Consider the following 25,058-nt stretch of genomic DNA (forward strand, 5'->3'; position numbering starts at 1 on the left):
TTCAAATGCTTCATGTACCATTCTTGAGTAGAAATGACGTTCCGTGGAGAGAATTTTGGGATTGTGAAGCTCAATCCCAGTGGTTTGGTCCCTTCTCCAATAAATGCTCGGCTATGTAGTGCAATATTTTATAATTTTTTTCAAGACATTTTTAATTGAGTTGTGTAACAAAAGCTGTAAAATACCTTAGGAGGTCTGTAACACTTAGTATCCAAATATATAGTTCATTAGCTGTACAAAAACACTATTTAAAAGCAATCGGATAAGTATGCATTTTTACGTGAAAGAATGCAACGTGAAACGGGACCTAATTCCATGATCCGTGTTTGTGATAAAATAAATTAACAACGAAAAATAAAGTACTACATGTGAAATGTAATGAGCGTTTCAGCTTTTAATGCTAATTAGGTAGCATTTACAAGGTCAGCGCAACATCAAAGCTTTAAGCTGCAGTCTGAAGTTCAGACTGCAATTCCGTGCTTGCTGCGTTGTGCGCATGCGGGATGGTGTATTGTTTGTCGTTAGTAGTGTGCAGTGAGTAGTGGGCGACGCAAGCGGCGGGCTTACGTCGGGCAGCTTCAGCCTTATCTCGTCAGATAGCATCCGGAGCGATGAGCGCGCGGACATTGCATCCTCCAGTCGCAGACAGCACATACCTGGACTGTCCCGGCACGCACTTACGTGCCAGCCCCCGAGGGCTGTTAGCGCCGCCGCCAAAATGCCTACGCGCATCAACAAGTTCCTCATCACCACAGGAATCATCACTTTGGTATGTACACACGCTAATTTACCTACCGCTGACAATTTATTCTCGGAATCTGCTACGCGACTAATCATTAGAAAAATCTAAATACTTAAAATCATGCATTTTGAATTTATATAAGTAATCAAAATTAATGTAATTTTTAAACCTCATCATTTCAATGGTATACCAATTAAGTGTTATAAAATTAAAGCTAGCGAAATGTGTTTTACAGAATGGTAGTAAGTATATCAAACTTTCAAGGAAAACTATAACGGCTAAGCTTTGCTTGAGAATTATTAGTAGTTTAAGAGTAAATAGCAGCCTAAGGTATAAAATATACCTAAACTTGGAAGATTTCGTATAAAATCCGTAGAAAAATATTACTTATTTTTTTCGTAATGGCTACGGAACCCTATTTTGGGCGTGTCCGACACACTCTCGGCCGATTTTTTCTATTTGAATCTTCCTATTGTAGTAAAAATGCTTTGTAATAAAAAGTTGTGATATAACTTGAAGCTGTGATGTTAGATGTACAACCTACTCGTACCTATATCTATCTTGGCTAACTAGCTGTTGCCTGCAACTCCGTCTACGGATAATTAGTTTATCGCTGTCCCAGGCGAACTGTACAATTTTTCGGAATAAAAGTTATCATTGTCCTTCCCTGGGTCTCAAACAATTTGCATACCAAATTTCACCTAAAACGGTTCAGTGGTTAAAGCATGAAGATATAACAGACAGACAGAGTTTTTTTCGCTTTTATATAATAGTAGGATAGAATAGGACACTTTTATTGTTTTAAAATGCTTTGGGCTTAAAAACACAAAATTTCATAATACCTTATTCACTAATACCCCTAATTTTCAAAATACCATGGGCTCATTAATACCTATTTAAATGTCAAATTGTCTCATTCTTTGAATACTTAAAAATTTAAATGCACAATTCCTTCAAATACCAAATGACCGAAAAGACAGAATATTAAAATAACTCAAACTGAAAACACCTAAATGGCAAAATGCCTAATTTTTCTGTACCAAAAGATTACCGTCGCGGCAGAAAAAGGAAGATTCATCTTAAGTAAAAATTGACAATCTCAGTGTATACAAAATTAGACATTTTGACATTTGGTTGTTTTAAACATATTAATGTTGTTTTGCCATGAAAGTGTTTTGAAGTTTAGGCATTATGAGATTAAGGTATTTTGAAATTCGGCCATTTTAAGGTTCCGGTGTTTAAAGAAAAAAAAATAGCAATTTAGGTATTTTGAGACCAAGATGTATATGAGATCTGAGAATATTGATAGAGGTAAAATAAAATTTAGTAGTTATAAGCCCAGAGCATGACCTTTATTTCAAATACATACTACCAATTCGTTATTCGTGTTCGTTTATTCGCATGATTTTAATGAAAGTTATATAAACTAGATATACTTAGTACTTTGTGAGGTGCTACTACGATACTTACCTACATACGAAACTATGCGGTTTAGAGACGACTAAATAACAAAATCTGAATATTTTGGCCTGATAAAAAGAAGTAAATACTTAAATCGAGATCAACCGCTTTTCAATTAAAATCATAGTTAATAATTAATGTTGGCACTTCCGTTGTTCTTTCAACGAAGTACCTAGTTAATAATTTTTCTTTTGCGTAAAACTTCGATATAATTAGTCGCGGAAAACAAATCAAGTTTTTCAGTTAAATATTTCTTATAGTGGAGTAACATTTTCCTTTGGTCCTGGATTGTTAGACGTCTTTGTTTCCCTTATTGGTTTTTGCTGCTTGGTTCGCTAATCATCTTTTACTACGTACATAGGTAAATATGTACTTACCTAACCCAATTAAATGTTAGATGGTTCTCTCATTTTTAATAGCTTCGTATTTCCTACAGATATTATAGTCAATTAATATCTCATGGGAATTGAGCAATCTTTAGAATTTTTTCTTCGATAGATTGTATTATTTTATCAGTTTGGAGAGTTTCTTGTCACTGATAACAAGCTCTGTTGCGAATAACTTTTAAGATGAAGCTACGTAGACTTGGAAGCGACGCGTTATCAGTCACACCAGCTCGGCAATGCTCTCGCTTTGTAATTTTTATGTCCTTTTTGGGATTATGAACAAACACATGAAAACATTGTTTTCTAATACCACAACATGATGTCGCAAGTCTGTTAACGCGAAAAAGTAAATACCTAGTTTATCTTAAAAATACAAAGCTAAGTAAAATAACCTAACCATAAAAAATCATTTTAAATACAAGCTTTTTTGCTGACTGTACTTTTAGTTGACTGTACTCGTATTGTCACCTGACATTAGTAGCACATAGGTTCCACCCTGGTACGTGACTCAGTTTCCTTGACCGTAACTCAACGATTGTTTATTTATTTTTTATTTACAATACAGTTAACATACTATGAGAAAATTGGTCATAATCATTATCCCTATACATACCTACATACACAGGCCTCCTCTCACAATGAGGGCTTGGGCGTTATTTTCAACGCAGGCCCAGTGTGAATTGAAATATAGCTTACACCACTGATGTATTAAACTGGCGCACACCATTAATTATTTAGCAGGTGTCTGTACGTTTCTTCACGATAGTTTCCTTCAACGAAAAACACGTGAAAATATAAAATTAGACTTGTTTATTTTTATTTCAAATTTAATTGGTTGGGTAGTAATCGAAGGCTCTATTGAACAACAAATAAAAAAGTCCATCACTAAGTCAGTTTTTATTTATTTATTTAAATCAGTCAATTAAATTAGCCCACATACAACCACTGCTGAGTACCTCTTGCATTTTCACGCCACTTTTCCAGTCTTGTGCCAGTCTCATACACAGCTTACCAGCCGACAATGTATGTTATGACAGTGTTTTTCACTCTGTAATTAAATATTTTATTATGAAAATAAAACATATTTTGAAGAAGCATATTTTGTCATATGAACTTTTTTCTGAACTCCAAAATTACCGAGATATGAGGCTCAAAAGTTAGTCCGCTACCAAGGGGCTGGGGAATTGGAAAAAAAAATAGTAAAAAAATCTGTCCTAAACAAGTAAACACCTACGGTCATGGAAACTGAGACTTTAGGCCTCCCCCATATTTTCCCGTGTTGCCAATACTCGCCACGTTTGATAAGCGGGTTGGCGAGCGTAGTATATGATGTGGGGTTGCTTGGAAAACGCTGCTGCCCATCTTCTGTATTATCCCTCAGCCGATTCCTACGGTACCCACGGGGGTGGTGGAAGTTGTATGTTGTACTCAGCCTCTACTGTACTTACTTTTTAATTTCCTTATAATGCGTCTTTTTCTAGACCAGAGTATTGATGCTTTATGTATTTTTTTCGCAAAGTTCGTGGCTTCATAGTTTCCAATGTGAATTATAATTCAGTTCAATATTTGAAAATATAACTGCATTCACATTATAGATTATAGATAATGATAATCCCGCCAATTTCGAGGACAAATTACGATAATTTAATTTAGGAAAAAAAAAATTACAATTCAAACAACATGACAACCAATTGAACAAAAAATTGTGACTTGACGAATTTGAGATTTGACTTGATGTTTTTTTATTTTTATTTTATGGAAAAAGCCACAAGCCATGCAGCCTTTATCTGATTTTATCACTACTAATTTATAATCCGTTAATGCAATTTTCCGTACTTATTTGTTAATACGTTCATGGTATATGATTTTCTTTCTAATTTCTGTCGGAAATCCAAAGAATTGACAATGCATTTGTTCGTTGCACTTCAGTCTTTTGACTGACGGATTTTGTACCTATGGCCAGCAGATTACGAGTTTGCGGCGCTTGCTGTTGAGACTCTAGTCTAGGGCCTTGGTCAGCCGATATGAAGTGTTTCATAAAGGCCCTTTCTTCCCGGTTGATCGACACCTCTGGGGACCCAAGAGCTGGTACGTATTTATCCCAGCGGATCGCACTTGCGGTCCAAAGGGGTAAAATGCGGCCAGCATCATGGGAACTCTGCCACAGGCAGATCTTTTGGACGGGGTTTTCTTTTTATAATTTTTATTTCATAGTAACATATTAGATATTATAGATATACTTAGTTAAGGTTTCTTAGGTAAGTTTTCTTTGTCTTCTTCTTATTAGTATTATTTTATTTAATTCAATCTGTACTTCTAATGTTTTTTTATTTGAGTAAAAATGCGTAATAAAATCCATTATCGTTAATAAAAAAAAAAAATGTGATTTTGATCAGACAAATCAAACGAAATCTGGCAACGTCGCTTAGCATCGAATTGTCGGCTAGTTGACAACGTAGCTGAAACGCACACTACTAACCGAGCCGTTGGCGTACGATACTGTCGCCGTCCACTCGCATATTCACAAAAATTAACTAAAATAATCATCTAGATTAGGTTATTAATCAAAAGCTTTATTTTGGTAAATAAAAAATTCCTCAAATAAAAAACAAAATAAACGTCAACAGATGTGATTTTAGTTTCAAATTATCCTTTCAAGCGCACATGATTGTGTAAATAAATTAGTATGGAAGTCGTGCCACCTTAATAGGTTCTGTGCCTAGGTCTGTTCGATTTAAAAAAAGAGGTCGCATTGACAGCTGTTAGTTGTAAAATGTCGCCGTACAACGAAACATAAGTACACACACACGTACACACACGTACACACACGTACATAGGTACGGTACTGGCCCTTATGTTTCATCTCATAGGACTGTAATTAAAGCGAAATTGATTGCAACAAAACGAGTCTTTTCAGCCGTGCAGGACCGCACATTTAGGGATTACTTTCACGATTTCAAAAGACATAAGATACTGGTATCATAAAACATCGATAGCCACTCTCAGATATTTATCTTATCTATTTTCTCGTCACAGCGTGTAGCACATTGGATTTTTCTGAAGTGCGTGATGCCGATCTCGTGTAACGACATTATTTACTTTTTGATTAAGAACTGTTGAAATTCCTAAGCAGGAATTTGGCTCGGATGTATTTATGACTATGGAATAGGTATACCATCATAAATCTATATCTCATAAATCTTTTGTTTCGACAGATAGAAGTCTGAATTGTTTACTGTACTTAGGTAATTTTATTGGGTATCGCGTGACATATAGAGTACCTACTCTTTAAGAATGTGTATAGTCCATTCAGGATAACATTGGACTCTAGAAGGTCACAGAAGAAGGGGTTCTAAATATTTTTTGTGAAGTCGTAATAATGATGATGATGATGATGTGTAAAAGAAGTTAATAAGATGAAGTCGTAATTTTGTTTACTTTGTAAGTAGATTAATTAATACGTAATGTAGGAACTTATGTAATTTGCTACATAATATCAATTCAATTCATATTTATACATAACTTAATAACTGTGTTTCGTGGACTCATCCGGTCCCATTCCCTGTTTAAAAATTAATATTCTACTCGTAGTTGAAGCTCAAGCTATGAAGCTCAAGCTTTTTTCAACTCCAAATTTCATCAAATTTGGTGCAGTGCTTTAGTTGTGAAAAGTTAACTATTCGTATAAGGTCATCACATTTTGATCCAAACTGTCGATAAAAATCTATAAATAATGTACAGTACAGAGTATTTCTTGAGTTAACAATATTATAAAATTTTCGCTTCTTGCATAATGTTCTTTACCTCTGCCTCTCTAGGTATTTTATAGGAACACGTTTCTGTTTTTAACAAAAAAGGAAAAGTTTTTTTATTGTTTTGAAATTATAATATTATGAAAAATAGCGTAGTTCTCACTAATATTAATTATAATTACGAAAGTTTGTAAGTCTATATGTTTGTTTGTTACTTACCACTTCACGTCTTAACCGCTAAACCGATTTAGGTGAAATTCGGTATACAGATAGTACAAGTCCCGGAAAAGCACAACGAATAGTTTTTATCCCGGAAAATTGCACAGTTCCCGCGGGATAGCAATAAACGGATTCTACGTGAACGAGGTCGCGTGCAACAGTTAGTTAATGAATAATTGAAACTAATATTGACGTCTTCGATATTTTAATTAGAATTAAGTTTAAACTGTATACTTACTAAAAATAATGCAATTTATTAAATTAATTCCTAAAGCGTGCATTATAAAGACCTATTTGCCTTCTGTCCATTCCTATATTGAACAGACTGTAGTAAGTCATCAAAAAAATAAAAAGTAAAAAATGGGTAATTTTTCACTGTGTCCACAATGGTGTACAGAATGAAACTATATATTTAACAATGAAACGTGAAAATTAATACAATCTGTTTTATAATTTTGGGACGTATTTATGTAAAGGGATAACCCTTTAAAAAAGGCACCAATATAATCAAACAGTTTTAATTACTTTAACTTTAATTAGTCTTATTAGGTGTGTCCCATGCGTAAATGTTTCATTGTTGATTACCTAAGGCATTTTATATCAACCTCAAATTTTTGCTTACTACATTGTGCCACTTTAACACGTGATCTAGGCCACTATAATCTACGTTATACGTTTAATATTAAAAAAATATCAAATATATTGAGTTTAAAACCATAATTTATTGAAAAATCCACATAAATGCTTAAAATCCTTACTTTTGTGTTAATAATACTGAAAAAGCTCTGTAGACATGTGATCCTCCACATGACGCCAATGCAAACTGGGGTACAAGTGGGGGGTTCTTAAGGGTGTCCTTACGTGATATAGTGCACCATCTGGCAAGGTGACACTTTAGAAATATCGCAATGTTTCACTGTGTACCTAAGTTTCATTGTTGGACACAAAACCCTACATATATTTTTAAACATATTTAATTTAATATAAAACACTTTTAATCCATTGACATGCTCGGTTAAGGACGTTCTTAAACAGATCTTCTATTATAATTATCTCGTCAGGCAATTCGCTGTGACCTTAAGCGGATATGATTTTTAAATTCCGACCCCTGCGACCAATCGCATAACAAATTATATACTAATAGTATTACATACTTGTACTTTGTTATGCAATCGGGCTCTCGTCGTTGTAAAAGTACCTGTAAGAATGTTCCTTTGTTTCAGATCCAAGCGGCATTTCAGACAGTATATGCGTCCTTCGCTTTAGCTCAGTACTTTTGCGTGATTGATTTCTTACGCACATATCCACTATTAATTTTTATTCGAATTCTATACTTCCACAGTAAGTATTATGTACATACACAATGATTTTTAATAGATGATCAAGAGTTACAAAATATTATTAACCAGTAAATTTCATTTAATAATTGTTGTCTCACGCCTTTTGCTCACCGTTTTATTAATTAACATTAAAGAAGTGATGAGTGGTGAGTGGTGTTATTAGAAGTGATGTAGATGTAGACACAACAACTATGGGGAACTCCCCGTAGTAAATCATAGATCTTGCGAATCTTGCATGTCACAAAAGAGGTTAAAAGGCGAGTACGAGTATAGAGACTGACCATAGATGTAGGAGGTGATCACCCATCAAAAATAACAACCAAGTGCGAATCGGACTCAAGCATCGTTGATTTTTTCAAAATATACGTTTTTAATGGTCATATCTATAAATCTGTATAGTGTATGCAGAACCTTATTAGTGCCAGCGGTACTAGTCATACTTGTTATGACCATTTTTTGGCCGGATGCAGCAGGGCTACTATGAAACTTGAAACTCGAAGTTCGTGTCGTGCGGTCCCTCTCGCTCTTGTATTAAATAAAATATTTCAAAAAATTCTACAAGGTAAAGTAATAGACCGATTGCTATGTTTAATAATCTCAAATGAAAGCTTATTATATACGTTACTTATAAAAAATACTAAAAAAACTATTCTGTAAACTTCTAGCAAAACACGGCACCTTAAGTTTTTTTTTCTTACTTGATTTGTAGTTTTTACTTGATTTCTTAAAAAAACTGTATACAACATTAATAGTTTAATGCAAATACATATTACGGATATTAGTTTAGCTTATTAGTTTAGCTTGTAGAATTTTATGAAATATTTTTAAAATAAATTTTTGCTCACATTTAAACTTTCATATTTCGTGAAATATGAAAGGTAACGGTGTTGAGTTTTATTTTTTAATACTTTTTATGTACTCAGTAATATGTATACGCATTAAACCATTCATGTTGCACAAAGTTTTTTTGAGAAATCAAGTAAAAACTACAAATCAAGTAAGAAAAAAAAACTTAAGATGCCGTGTTTCGCCAGAAGTTTACAGTATAAATTTTTAATATCTCTTTTATAAGTAACTTATATAATAAACTTTCGAAATCGGTCTATTACTTTAGCTTGTAGAATTTTTTGAAATATTTTTTAAAGTGGCGCCATCTCTGTTCCTAAGGGGTGAAACTTCCGCATCTTTGGGTCAAATCACTCAGTTTAGCCTGTACTATCACTGTGCAAAGCGGCTTGCTTTCATCACGAAGTGCAGCCTTTTGTCTCTAACAAGTATGACTTTTCGCCAATAAAAGCTGCACATGATGTTAAAAGCATGAAAATCAGAACGATTGATCTCTAGACCATAAGAATCAATTTGACCCAAAGCACGAGAAAAAAAAACAAAAAAGGAGAGGATCGAGTTATGACATCTTTTTTTTTGTATGGATTTTTTTTTGTTCTTACACGTATCGTGTGTAGTATCTAATGAAAGGGCTTACTAAGCCGATTCTAAAAATATATCACATCGTTATATTTCAGTCACTTGTTTTAAATTAAAATAAAGATCATTTTCAAAACATACAAAGTTTGGGCGCCTCCAGATATTATACGGTTAAATCATTATTTGTAAAATATACCTAAAATGATATGTAATAGCCTCATCCAACCCCAAGGAAGCAAATTTGAAAATATTTGCATTTAGCGTTTAGTGACTGAGTGCGCCGCCGGCCGCCGAGAGAGCAAGAAAGGGAAGCAGGCAGGGAGCAGGGTACCTAATATTAAAAAAATAAAATACAAAGGGGCTGTTTCACCATCCATTGATTAGTGTTAACTGCCTGTTAAATGTGATGCCGTCTCTATTTGTTTTGTTCGAATAGACAGAGACGGCATCACATTTAACCGTCAGTTAACACTAATCAATGGATGGTGAAACAGCCCCTTTGTATTTTATTTTTTTATTGGGTTGGGTATGAGGCTATTAAATATAATTTTAGGTAAGTATATTTAACAAATAATAATTCAACCGCATCATATCTGGAGAAGCTCAAACTTGGGTATGTTTTGAAAATGTTTTTTATTTTAATTTAAAACAAGTGACTGCACTATAATAGTGTGATATATTTTTAGAATCGGCTTAGTAAGCCCTTGCATTAGATACACGATAGGTAGGACCAAAAAAAAATATTTCCATACAAAAAAAAGATGAAGTCATAACTCCTCTTCTTATGGCCTAAAGATCAATCGTTCCAATTTTCATCCTTTTAACACCATGTGCAGCTTTTAACTGAATTTCGGGGTGTACCGCTAGCACGTAGGCTAGCACTATATTCTAAGCAAAATACAGCATTTTTGATACAACCTGAAACTTTAAGGGTAGTTAGTGAAGGCCCTAATAATCACACTTTATTATGTTTTAGTAACAAATGTTGACTGATTATTTTCCTTATAAAATAAATTAGCACGCAATGTATCACTACGTGATAGGTACTTTGTTTTTATTCAGAACGTCGCACTCATCGCACTTGTTGACGTGACAGCTGTCACAGAACGCTTCTCTCTCGTATCAAATTATTGTACGCATAAAATTGCTGCTCGAGAAAAAAACAAAAATTAATTACTCTCTGGTAGTTAATTCAAGTGTTAAATTTTTAACGGAGGACTTATAAAAAACAAATTTATCAATATTTTCGTATTTATTAGTAGTAAACTATGCATATGAATAAACATTTTATTACCTACCCGATTTAAAGTTAAAACAACACAACAGACAAACACAGCGTACACAACAAGTTCGCAAGTTTGCAAGCTCGGTTGATTAATGGAAATTCAAAATAATCTTCAGAATAAAGTTTTGTAAAAAAAAAGCTTTTTGATAGCTTCTCATTCCTTTGTTTTCCAATACTTTTTCAAATATTTATCTACTCAACAAGCTCTTAAGGTACCTAACCTACTCAACAAACTGTAACCTACAAATAAAGGTTCCTATTCAATCAGAGTAAAACCTCAGTGAGGAGTTTTTTTTTAGATTTCCTTCAGATTTGATAATAATGCGTTATAATTTATTGAATCAGGCGTTACTTTGCGGAGGTCCATATCAATGAACTAAAATAATTTCCTTGCTCACCCGCGACCTTAACAAAGGTCTTAACTTAAGGTCGCGGGTGAGCAAGGAAAATATTTTAGTTCAATAATGCGTTATGTTTTATAGACCCTGATAGCTGTGGAGCTCGGGTTAACATCGGAGAAAGCATTGAGGAATTAGCAGACCAGGCCTTCGTGCTCATACAGAGGGAGCCTTTTACCACCGAGCGAACATTCATCATCAACTGCATTAGCCTCGGCTTGAGCGCTCTATGGGTGGTTGGAAGCATCTTGATAATAAGTATGTGTATGTCATCATTTTCATATCCAGCCTGCATACATGTTTCACTGCCTCACAGCTGGCACAACCCTCGTTTGAAATTGAGAGGTATGGATTGTAGTTGCCGGTTGACCCAGTATGTATTCGTAACTCATAGGTACGAGTACAAACACCATTGAATTGATTTGCAAATGTATCAAGTTTAATTTCGCACATGTAGATACATATTTGTATGTGTTTATATTAATTTACAATGCTTTTTAGTTTTTTTAATGACGAGAAGCTGTTAAAATAAATGAGTAGGCCCTCCGGGGCCTCACGTCCAAGTCGTAAAATGTCCAGGTGCCCAGGTTGTAGAATAACCAAGAATTAAAATAACCAGGTAGTAGAATATCAAGATCATAATATAACCAGGTAGTTAAATGCCAGGTGCTTAATTGGTATACGAGGTTGCCTTTTAAGTTGTGCCGTTTGGAAAAACTAAAGACAATTTAAGAATTAAATGGTATTTATTGGTTTTCAAAGTAATCACTATGATATGTAATACATTTTTTCATTCGATCGAACCACTTTTCAAAACATTTATTCCAGTCCGAAGTCGGGGTCTCCAAAATGGCCGTTTTGTATGCCTCAACCGGTTGACCACGAAGTCATTGCTTGATTTTTGGAAAAGTGAAGAAATTATTAGGGCTTAAATCTGGGCTGTACGGCGGGTGTTCCAGATTTTCGACGTTTTGCTCTTTTAAAAACGCAATTGTCTGCCAGGCGGTGTGCGAGCTCGCATTATCGTGGTGCAGTACTATACGACGTCTTGGGTTATTTTTTCGGAACTCGCCAATAACTTCTGGTAAACAAACAGTGGTATACTGTTTTACGGTCTTCGAGCGTGGCCGACCATTTTTTTCGCAGTGCTCCATGAGCGTATTACTATGGTCGGTTTTGGCTCATCTTGGAACACCCAAACAGTCGACTGCTGTTTAGAATCCGGATCGTAGGCATATATCCAAGATTCGTCACCACTGATAATGTCATAAACGTGTTTAGAGTCTCCTCGGTTGAATTGCAGCAGTTTTGCGACACCACACCATCTAACGCGAGCCATTTTTTGGTCTTCACTAAGTAAATGTGGTATCTAGCGTGAGATCAATTTTTTTACGCCTAAATGATCATGCAAAATATTTTGAACACTGGTCCCTGAAATGCTTAATGAAGCTTTTATCTCACGGTATGTCGCATGGCGATCTTCGACGATCAGTTGCCGTACAGCATCAATGTTCTCCTGGGTTACGGCTGTTTTTGGTCGGCCTTCACGGTGTCTATCACTAAGACTAGAGCAACCGCGTAGAAATTATAAATACCAGCTTTCCACAGCCCGGATGCATGGCGCGTTATTATTAAAAACCGTAGTCAGCTCTTCAAAGCACTGAAGAAGTTGTAAAAAATTAGCGCACGTAAATTTTCCTTCGAAATTTCCATTTTCACAACTGACTTGTCAACTTCGGACCGACGCTCTGTACTAAAACGGTTCGGCCGATCTCGAGCCATTCTTTTGTTTTCGAATTCTAAATTCAAATATTTTAAGATGATACTAGTTTTTATTTTTAATAATCACGGGAGGCAAACGACAGAACTTAACCTACATAGTACGAATTCTTTTACAAAAAAGTAAACCTACAAGTGCTTATAGTGCTTACTCGTAAGTATATCGTTCGTAACTCGAAACAAAATTTATTTTACAATGCACGTGCTCGGAAAGTGCCTCTTGACGTGGGTCAACATATCCATAGAAAATTAGTGATTCCTGCACGCATCCACAAGTGTGCAGAAAAGTTGTATGGATTTTACTTTCCGCACTTGTGCGGTATAGTAACTTTTTAAATTGCCAAATGATGTCCAAACTATTGTTAAAAAAATAATTCTAAAGAGTCGTTATAGTTAGGCTTTGAACAAATAAGAAAACGTTTGATGCAACCAACTGAATATTTACTGATAAGATAATACAGATTAAACGCGACAGAAAAGGGATCATTAATTTTTTTTTCATGTAAACTCGTATTTTAATTCCGTCTAAAGTTATGAAAAAAAAAAGGAAATAAATTCTTTAGTCCAATTCGGACCGTGCGACGTCAAGCGCGCGCACTCGATAGTTAACCAATGAGCTTCCAGTGCGCGCGCACGACGTAGCACGAACCAATCATGGTTACCCGTTCGCGCCTGTCATGAAACCCCGCCAAAGTAATGTTCATGAGTTCAGTCCGGTCGTCCGGTGAATTAATTTTTGATCAGTAAATTAAAATGAACAGTTCAAATGATGAATTTTTATCTGACTTGACGCCGTCTTATGTCCTCGACGAAGCACAAATTGTCAGTGACAAACTCAATGCTGAAATACGTGAACTATAATATACATACCTAAGTTAATAAACATCGTAAATTGATAGAATAATCTCCTTCTACACACATGGATATTATAACATCTACCGGTACGTCTTATTCTTATTTATTTGCTTTTATCTATTAGAATTAGTGAACCAATTTTGAATTATTTACAGTTCCAAAGCTAAACAATCTCAGATTTACGGGAACTTTTTGTTAATAGCTGGTAGATTAGATACATAATATAAGGTTCTAAGGAAAAAAAGTGCATACTATATGTGTATTAAAATTTATAATAAAATTCCTGCTATATATAAAACATTATCCAATACCGAATTTAAGGCGAAACTGTACAAATTCTTATGTAATGCCTGCTTTTACAGCATTGATGAATTTTTAAGCTATAAATTTTGATCTGACATTTAAATACATAAAATTTAGTTTTTTTTGTAATGATGAGTATAATGATAAAAATATAATAATATGACAATTAAAATTAAGTTCTACCCAATTGTATTCCAAATATACTTGACATGTACCTATGGTTGTTGTCAAATTTAAATGATGACGGCAATTCTATTTGGCACTTTAATCTACTGTTTTTTTTTTAATATCATATCTTGTAAATTCAAGGGTTAATTCCTTTCTAGACTAATTTTCACATGCCTGATGGCCGAACATATTACGGATCGCTAATAATACTGTACCTACCTTATGTATATGTACCATATGTTCTGTGAATAAATATTCATTCATTCATTCATTCATTCATAAAAAATGTACTTGATGATAATTAACTATTACACGGATTTATTCACGGGTTGCACTGATATTTAGCATTATAGGAGCGTGCAGGAGATAAGGACTAGCCAATATAAGTGTGGAAAATGTTAAGCAAGAAGGGCTAATAATTAATCATAAAAAATCACGATACTAAAACAAAGTCTCCTTTACCTATCATAAGTAGCTGTAGCTGTTCTAATCTTCTGAGTCAATGATTGTTATGAAAGTTGGTTTAATAAAGTGTATACGTTAGCGATTTTGGTTTACCGTGAATGTCGGTATGTATATCTACTGCCTGCTACTGTAGTAAAAGGAGTATGGCAAATAAATGATGTAGTCACTGCCTCGATTTTTTTCCTCGCTTAATGCATTGTAAAACGTTGTATGATATACGTGCCGAAAGTAGGAAATTCCCAACTCGTGCCGGCTCAAAACACTCGCTTCGCTTGTGTTTCAAGTTCTCCGCCACTCGTTGGGAATTGCTTACTTTCCACACTTGTATCATAAATAACTATTTTCTTTTACTTTCTCATTTCAATAATAGGAAAAAAGAAGAAAACAGACGAGCTTCGAGCGACATTAACATTCTGGTGGTGCTATACTTTACTTATTGAACCCAGTATTTGGTTACAGAAAGCGGGACTAGGAAGCACCATTCTAACCACAGCCACTGGCCATGGCTGATTATAACGCTGGCTGTCACCTTGCTGGATGTGATTGCAGTCATAACGTTTGCCAACGATTCCTTCCATACCAAGGTAAACAGAAAAGTTACTGCCAGTTAGTACCACTTCGTGCCGGTTCCGTAGCGAGAAGGTTGGCGACGACGCCGACGACTCAGGCGCAGAACGAAAATGGTGCCATAGATGCTCCACAAAAGCAGGAAAAAACATGGGACAACTTCTCATAACAATTTTGCTGAGGACGCCCATATTTCTAAAACCACAAAACTTATCTATATACTTATCATAAATCAGTAACAGTAGGTGTTTGTACCTACATAGAAATTATTTGTGAAAAACTTTCACTAGAGTATTTATTCATTAGTGAATAGAATCTAAAACAAGGGTTTTTAGAATTATTGTTTGTTTGCCGGTTTATATGTTTGATTTTTTTACTAAAACTACGAGTAAATCATAAATAGAAGCAATCGAGCAGATTAAACATTACTCCCTATTTTCAGTTAATCTTCAACATCATCAACGTAATCGTCATCGTCAGCCGGAAAACGTTAATTGTTGGACACATGCCTTCTTCACAGCCTTTGAGGGAGAGCTGCCAACATTAATTGTTGGACACGTGCCTCCTTCACAGCCTTTGAGGGAGAGCTGCCAACATTAATTGTTGGACACATGCCTCCTTCACAGCCTTTGAGGGAGAGCTGCCAACATTAATTGTTGGACACGTGCCTCCTTCACAGCCTTTGAGGGAGAGCTGCCAACATTAATTGTTGGACACGTGCCTCCTTCACAGCCTTTGAGGGAGAGCTGCCAACATTAATTGTTGGACACGTGCCTCCTTCACAGCCTTTGAGGGAGAGCTGCCAACATTAATTGTTGGACACGTGCCTCCTTCACAGCCTTTGAGGGAGAGCTGCCAACATTAATTGTTGGACACGTGCCTCCTTCACAGCCTTTGAGGGAGAGCTGCCAACATTAATTGTTGGACACATGCCTCCTTCACAGCCTTTGAGGGAGAGCTGCCAACATTAATTGTTGGACACATGCCTCCTTCACAGCCTTTGAGGGAGAACTGCTAACATTAATTGTTGGACACATGCCTCCTTCACAGCCTTTGAGGGAGAGCTGCCAACATGAATGGGCGCTGGTTTTCTCTATTCCTCTATCACCAGCGGCCTTCCGACGCTCTGTTTTTATTTGTGGTCTGTTCGTTTGTACAAATGTTTTGGTTGTTAACAGACGCTGGAACAAATAATGCAGTACATTAACGGAAGTGCCAGTGGAATAGGCAACACGATTATATGGACCGAATGGGCTGCCTGGCTGATGGTTTTGATTTATTCAAGATTTGTCGTACTTTTATTGGTCAATGCCTTTCTTATGGTTTATGCGGTTGTAGATTGTACTCGATTCCGGTCCTCGGCAACATCGTCAGTAAGTAGACCGACCCAAAAATAGGGTATGTAGTGGAGCGTTTCTTTGATGTCGTATGTTGTTGCCACGTTCCATCATCCATGTCTTTCGCATTGTTAAGCTTCCTTTTGTCGTGTTGTGTGATTCTGTTTTTCTTAGGTAATACGTTGAAGGCATTGGTGTTCCGATCAATCACTCGGGCTGTTAGTCCTCCTGTCATTATTAGGTGCTTATCCTGCCAAATTCATTTCGAATGTAGTCAAAAGAGTAATATATACAAAAAAAAACTGATATTGATTTACAGATATATGACTTTTCTTTGTATTACTACGAGTATTAATTAGGTGTTTCGGTCTTTGGTTGTGGTGTCTCCTCTTTTATACAAAGGATACTTTAAAAATATACCCTTATCCCAAGCCAGGTGTTTCCAAACCATGCATTTTAACTTAACCTACTCGTATTGTAATATCATAATTATAAATACAAATTTTTACCTAATTATTTTGACTTGAGCACCGAGATTTATTACGAAGCTTATGCGCTGCGATTTAAAAAGTTTGGGAATCCTAAGCTATGTAGGTACTCGTGTTATATTGTATGTTTTGTAATGGGTATTATTAAGTTATGTGTATGTGACACCATATGTACCTACTTGCAGCCCGTGAGATCTAAAAAATTGTAACGGTAACGAGGACTTTTAACATCGGTGTATATTCACAACAATAATAAAAGTGTGAACCGTGTTCCCGACGTAAACTGAAAGTTTCATTGAGATCTCATCCGCTGAATGGGAATTCACTTCCATGGATGTCACTACCGTGGTTGCTTTCTATTTCGAGAAAGTGGTACTTACTTAATGATATGATGGATTCACAAATAATTTATGGTACGGGAACTTACATCGTAATATTAACTTTTTTTAACCATTTCGACGCCAACGACTCATATATATATATATATACCGCAACGACCTATATTTACTTTTCCATTACTTCAATGCAAAAGCAACTTTCGTTCAATTGTGTTAAGGTTCAATTATATCATTGTAATATGGAAGCCTGCGCGTATGGGTGATGTCTTTTGTGTTTGACGTGGCGGCGAAAAGGTTAATATTACAAAGAGTTGTTACTTCCACAGCAGTGACATCCATGGAAGTGACTGTGTGTGTGTGTCATAAAGGTGTGTGTAGAAAAATGAGAAGTACCCGAATACTTTTACGCTCCCATCACGCTCCCACTGTTAACAATGTCAATATTTAGAAACCATGTCGGTACTTCGACATGCACGTGGGTGCGTAACGATCGACATAAAAACTATTGATATATTTTCACTGGATATAACGATTAAATGAAAATGAAAATTTTATTATTACATACAAGGAGATAATGCACTTTTGATATAACAACTATTAATGTAACAGTCATAATATAACATACATGGGATTTAACTTTGTTCGATATAAAGCTCAGTTGGTATAATGTACTATTGGCATAATCTGGAATACTTACTACTATTATTTCTTACCTATTTTACTCTAAGGCAGGTACCTGGTATCGGTGCGTAACGAAGGATATAATAACAATTGATATAGGTAATGCAATTTATCTTAAAAACCACACTTATTTATATTGTTATTAATTCGATTTGATGTACTTTCGGTAAAGTTAGTTTAAGACGACGAGCCAAGCGAGGAGTGTTAGGTGGAACTGTGGCCTTACAGCGCGCGAGCCGAGCGAGCGAAGCGAACGTGCCGCGGCAGCGGCCGGCGAAGCTCCAGAACCGACTCTTTTGTATAAGTAATACTATAGTTTTTTATTAATAAAACAAAAATAAGTGCATATATATTCCTTCTAAACAGATTGCAACCGAAAAAAAATATATCTAACAAAACATTATACGACTAATACCTACTTATATCCAATATACATACATTACATCTATTAAACGTTATATCAAAAATGTATTATACTATTTGAACATTATACGCCATGAAATTATACTGTTAGTTGTTATACCAAAAGTTTATTATGTCCCTTGAGTGTCCAATGAAATTATATTAAATGTTGTCATATTCAGTGAAAATATATCAAAAGTTGTTATACCAATCATTACACACCCATGTGTAATCTACAAAACTTACACCCTTTCTGTAGTCTCTGAATTTTGGATGTTAATGTGATAGTAAACTACTACGTATATCTACTTCTACGAAGTATTGTAGTAGTTTAGGTTAACTAGATTCTAACCTATGCTTTTCCCAATATCTATTTCTATATGGTCGGGGGACACGAGTCACTAGACGAAAAATGTAATTATATTATACACGATGATTTTTATCGGTGATTAGGAGTTCAAAATATTAATAATTAGTTAAACATTAATACAACTAATACTATTGTTAAAACTATGCACCACTGGATATAGGACATCTTACATTACCGTAAAAAACCAGTCAAAGACGTAAAAGGTTTAGATGGCTTACTTAAATGTATGTTACAGTGCCAGTAAAATTGTGTATTTTTTTAAGTTTAATATTATTATTTTAGGAAATAGAGCGTAATCAAGTCACTTCTTTCGAAGCGAATAGTGATGACAAGGAAAGTGATGAGGTGACAACCCGTTCCCCAAGCGTAGAGGTGGCCAGAATCCCAAGACCCGGACTTAGTCAATCATTTCGAACCATGAAGAACTTCTTGTTCAACAGGACTGCTTCCCCACAAGCCGGCTCTACTAATTCAATCAACGGAGGGCGGTGAGTTGCAATTCTAAAAAGGAGTCCGTGTTTGAATAGAAAGGTGTCCTTTTCATCAAATGTTGACTGTAATTTTTGAAATACGTGCGCATATGACAAGTACCTACTCGTATTATTCTCTTTACTTTCAACTTCCTTTTTCTTAGCTATCTTTTTTTTTGTTTGAGGTATATTTTTTTCCTAAAACCCCATTTAGGTACTTACGGTATTAGCCTTATTCAGTGCATAAACTATTATGTAACGAAAATGAGCAGCTATAGTGTTAATAACATTAAGAACCTGCAGGTAATAATATTTTCAGCACCCGTAACCGCGCCGTAAATTTCCCGGAAGAGATTGAAATGACGCCAACTTTCGAGAACTTGATAGTGGAGCAGCATCGACGCTTACACACGGCAATAATCGACACATCGGGGCGGCGCAGTCCGGGCCAGGGCTCTCGGCTCACTCGCACTCTGTCCTTCAATAACTTGCCGGAAACATCGCGCGGGTAAGTTTTACTCTGTGGCTATCTACAATTAAATCTCGCTAGTCCAAAACTTCAGTACACCGACACATTTTACTGGATGTTTTTTAATTAATCCGGAAGAATATACCAGTAGGTGTTAATTTGACTGAACACCCTTTACCTAAACGTTTACAGGATTTCTTAACTTCGTTTGACAATTTTTTCCGTAGGAATTGGTCTATGTTTAAGGTGTAATTTCTGATAAAAACCACAGGGTTGTTAAGCAAACTAACCCAAACATCTGCTGAAACATATACTGCGGACGGAGTATATAATTTATACTCTAGCGTCCACGTCTCCTCCGCTCCCAGCTCTCTCATCGTCAACATGATTACCTCAACATTATCTAAACAATCTCGTAATGCGAAAATTGCTATGATCCTGGAACCTGCTGGTTTTGATAGCTACTTATTTAGTATCAGGTAGACCTCTGAACTCTACCTACAACGTTGCGAATAATAATTCTTTAATCGTTTAAATACGTAGACGTCGAGGTACAGCCGTAGAGCTGCAGGGCCAAATGCCATGGTCTTACATGCCTGCTCCTGCCAATCGGATGAGGGATCAGCTGCCTCCGGATGAAGACCTTCCACCTGTTCCATTGCCGGATTACACTGCGATACAGTCAGCTAGAAAGGCATGTAAGTGAAACTGTGCGGTTCATTATGTTATAGTTTTTCGTAAGACTAGCTCTTTAATAGCTCAGGCATTAGTTCAGGCCTTAAACAACATAATAGTTAATATTTTAAGCGAGCGATTTAATAGTAATAGGGCATATTAAGCAAAGCACTGCGCAGGGGGCGACACTAGTGCAAACCTTCATAAACAACGTCCAGTTCTCTTTATATTTTGTCGCCATGATAGATCATGACCAAAGAGTAAGTAGGTATTAGTACTTACTTATAGAAATCATGATATATTTATTAGTAACAAAATAACATGATATTTACATCGATAGTAACGATAAAGCTATATTTCCAACATTATTGTAACAATATGATATTATGGCATTTAAGATACTCAAAAAAACTGTTTACTGTTTTGATCTAGTGCTGCACTCTGACGGCAGAAAATTGCAGTAATATTCCCTATTGATGATGTTCTTGTAATATTTATGAGTCCTTTGTTTACATGTCTTTCCTAGCAGCAAGTACTTACCACAAGCAATTAATCTAGTAAGTTTCCCGTACATAGGTAGTATGAATTGATACAGTCACCCGCATTAATATCTGCCACAAAAATATCCGACACATCCTTGTTTGTTTTTGTGGTCATTTTCTAATACCAAATGACAAAAACAATCAACAATCAAAATTGTTTTATAATTTTTAGCCGTTCATCGGGCAGCATCAAGTCTGAGCTCAATTACTCAGAAGAAGGAGTACAATACTTCCTACCCGTCACCACATCGTGAGTATAGCGTTTATTAAAAAAAAATACCTACAGTATAATGAGTTGCTCTAACGGTATGGTTGTGTTGTGGCCGACAGCCATGGCAACACGATTTGATGTGCTGTATTAGAAGAGGCCCCTGCTTCGTGCGCCCGAGTGGCCCCCGGAACAACGAGGCAAGAGGTGGTACATGTCCAGGCGGATGCTTCAGACGAAGCGGTCCAGTCTGAACTAGACGAAATATGCCTGTATCCACGTGTACCTATGGACGCTTATGATGAAGCTTCTTTTAGTGACACACGGAAATACTGGGAAGGCACGGAGCCTATCATGGAGCCCATCGATTTCTTACCCATCCTGCGAGCTCCGACTCCGCCGCCACGGCCAAGGCTACCGGACCGGTCGTTGCCTGTTTTTCTTCCGCCACTACCGGAACCGGAGTCTGTGTACAATATCCCGTTATCATTCTTTTTTCATAAGAGTGTAATAAAAATGAACTTCGTTTTCTTTTTTTTTATCTTTGTATTTTTTCTAGTACTAACCGGGATGCTAGCAAATATTATTTATTACGTTGCAAACGGAAACAAACCAAAGTTACCGAGATAGGAATACTTTTACTAATTCTAGGTCCACTAAAAGACGAATATATACATAGAAATAATTATATAAGGTTCGTCAGCCCTACCCTAACTAAAAGCCACGACCAGCCAGTGCTGCAAGCGTAGCCTTCATTGCGCGGCCGAGACGCTCGACGCACGGTGTTTACACGCAATGAACAGAGGAAACGCTCGCCGCGCCGTCGTACGTTGGGGATCGTTCTTACCTGTAGTTACAGTCAAGTGCAAAGATATCGACGCGGCCAAAGTTACAAAAATATGTATACACGACTTTATGCACTTAACATTAAGGCCGTGTAGATATCTTTGCCCTTGACTGTACCATATATAAAGAAACTTTCAGCCTTTATAATATAACGAAGGTCTGACTGCCGCGGGCTCTTGCTCTATTAACAGCCAATGATAGCTGGTGAGGATTATTCTATGTGATCGGCCAATCGTGCTTGGAACAATGAAGCCCACTGTCCCTTGCAACGATTATGTCAAATTTGTATTAATTAATTATTTATTATATTAGGTACTAATAAAGCTATGAATTTGTTAGGACAAAAATACAAAAACCTTTCGCATCTAAATAAATAACTAGATAATCATTTTTCTTTGCCTAGGTTTTTTTTCACAAATGCAGTAATAATTTAAAGTTACTTACAAAAAAAACGCCTAGTCTTAGATAAATAAAACATTCTAAAAAAAAAGATTAATCAATATTATTGAAGTATATACCTATGATATGGGATATGTGATTGATAATAAACCTGTGCCGGTGTCACGCTGTACCGTTCTACTTACACGGTTATACGCTGTCGTTTACGACTGTAAACTTTTCGCTCTAAGTGTTTGTATTCCCCTTAACTTGTAAAAATAAATCTAAGATAGTTTGGATGTTACCTCTTAAAAAAAAACTTAAAAGAAGAAGTAAACTCTGTTCATTGTGGACATTGTGTAATTATGGGAAGTAGTATTAAGCTCTGTAAATAATAAACCATTTTGTTTAGTGTATAAATACAACATGGTATCAACTTTTGTAAAATTTTAAATTTAACTAAAATTTTAAGTTGAGTTGGGCCTCCGGATCTCCCACACACCGTACGAAACACAGTAGCAAAAATATTTAGGTACTTACTATTTGGCGCCGGTATTCTATAGGAGTGTGGTACTAATCCGGTCGAGCCGGCTCATTCGTACTGCAGCCACCAAGTGGTCACAATAAGGCTCTACCACATGTAAAGAGTAGATACTTAATTATTATTTAGTAAAAAAGAGGCCAAAAAAGTTTGTACCGAAGTTATTACTGTTAAATAAGTTGGTTATGGCTAGTTAAATTACCTAATTATTGCCGGGACGCGCGCAATTCCATTGCAGCCGACTGCTGTTACTAACTTAAAAACAATCTACATATAATGGGATTATACACATCTAGATCTTAACGTGGATTCTGGTTCCCGAAATCATACTTAAAATAAAAAATATCATACTTAAAATTTTAACTCTATTATTATTTTTAGTATGACTTCGGGCACCAGAATCCACGCTTAGACCTAGATGTGTATAATCCGATTAATATGTGCAAAGTTTCGTATTAATCCGGCACGTTGTTTTTAAGTAAGTACCAGCAATCGGCTGCAATGGAATTGCTCGCGTCCTGGCCACAATTAAGTAATTTAACTAGCCATAATCAACTTATTTAACAGTAATAACTGCGGTAAGCACACATTTTTAGCCTCTTGTTTACTGAAAAAGTAAGTACCTATCTAACTGTGGAATTTCTTAAATTTAATTTTGGGGTTGCTGCGGACAGATGCTCTACAGCAACCCCAAATTCAATTAATTGTACTCTCGATTATATTGAGGTACATTTTTTTAAGTAGGTATTCGTACTAATTCGTTACACATTGCGTACATCAGCTTTATGTCTTAAAACATCTCAAAACAGACAGTGGGGTTTCCAGGGAGCGTGACGTCATAATCATAATCTTTTAAATCCCTTGAAATTGAGGAATAACATTCGGGCTACAATGAACTGAATTATTTTTAGTTTTAATACGTTGTAAGTATGTACATTCTTAGAATAATCTAAGACAGCAAATAAACTTTGAACGCTTTTTACTTACTTACCACAGTTTTAAATATTTTAGGGGTACCTTACACCTGTTGGTGGAAATGTCGAGTACCCTACTTGGGTAAGGAGACTTTTGCGAGCTTCTACGTTAACCTCCATTCCATTTTCTGAATCTTAATAGACAAGATAACCAATTGAATTTTCTATAAAATTTGTATTATTTGTGCCGACTCACTTTAGTCAAAACATTCATTATTGATTTTATTCACTGAGCTTAACAATTTTATGTTTCACCGATTTAACAAATAAAATTGTAACACCCCACTTTTTTACTTTTATATTTTTAGGGTTCCGTGCCTCATAAAAAAGGAACCCTCATAAAATCATTTTGTTGTCCGTCTGTCTGACTATCTGTTCGTTTGTCAAAACCTTTTTTCTCATACACATGGAGGTATCAAGTTGAAATTAATATCAAATACTCAGGTCTCTTGAAGCAGTGAAAAAATGAATCTTCTACGTCACCACAATCAAAAGATACCTACATTCATTACAAAAGGTGTTTACATAAAAATTGCAGCAACCTAAAAACCTTCGCTTCATTTCCGGTTTTGATTTTGACGTTTTCTGTTAAAAGGGCCACCAGTTACTTATTAATGATTCAAGAGATAGAGCACTTTAAATTAGGATAAATAGACATACAGAGCCAAATAATAATATAATAAATAAATGTATGTTGTGTATGAAATTAGACTGAACTATAAGGAATTTTTGCTCTGTAATCGCAAGAACTGTATCTATTAAGTATTTAAGCACAAATGTTGATTTCAGTATCAGCCAGTAGTATCTCAGGAAAACAATATTATCTAAAAAAAACCTGGCCAAGTCAGGTTTGTTTGACACGTTTCAAAAAGAAAGTGTGCTCGTGCGCATGGCTGCTGTAATGTAAATAGCCGGAACATCTGGGTAACGGACACATTTTTCGCAATTAAGTCCCCGGTCTGCTAGAATGTAATTATAAACGGTTTGACTGTAATCTTCTTTTTTTCATCTACGTAACCCAGAAAAATAAAACCCGGGTTCGAGTCTCACTCTGAACAGTATTTTACAAGCATTCGATCTTGATATTATTATTTTTTACTGATATGTGTTAGCACTAATTCAAGATAATAAGTCCTAGTAGAGTATATTTAGACGATGTTGTGATGCTTAATAAAGTTCATGGATGTTTAAAAA

At 35.7% G+C, this 25,058-nt stretch overlaps 1 protein-coding gene across 3 annotated transcripts; it reads left to right on the forward strand.

Moving 5' to 3' along the window:
- The first annotated feature begins 521 nt into the window (after window positions 1–521).
- On the forward strand, window positions 522–25,058 carry LOC141435266 (uncharacterized). 3 transcript variants are annotated; one of them, XM_074097953.1, is made up of 10 exons: window positions 522–769; window positions 7,784–7,901; window positions 11,093–11,266; window positions 15,038–15,162; window positions 16,324–16,518; window positions 19,044–19,249; window positions 19,551–19,739; window positions 20,244–20,398; window positions 21,090–21,167; window positions 21,248–25,058. In XM_074097953.1, the coding sequence occupies exons 1-10, from the start codon at window positions 719–721 to the stop codon at window positions 21,277–21,279; spliced, it is 1,323 nt and encodes a 440-aa protein (XP_073954054.1). In that variant the 5' UTR covers window positions 522–718; the 3' UTR covers window positions 21,280–25,058. The 3 variants fall into 3 exon arrangements, with proteins under 3 accessions (XP_073954054.1, XP_073954071.1, XP_073954063.1); XM_074097970.1 differs by lacking the exon at window positions 16,324–16,518; XM_074097962.1 differs by lacking the exon at window positions 11,093–11,266.

The sequence above is a fragment of the Choristoneura fumiferana genome, chromosome Z, assembly GCF_025370935.1.
Source record: "Choristoneura fumiferana chromosome Z, NRCan_CFum_1, whole genome shotgun sequence".
NCBI classification, from domain to species: Eukaryota; Metazoa; Arthropoda; class Insecta; order Lepidoptera; family Tortricidae; genus Choristoneura; species Choristoneura fumiferana.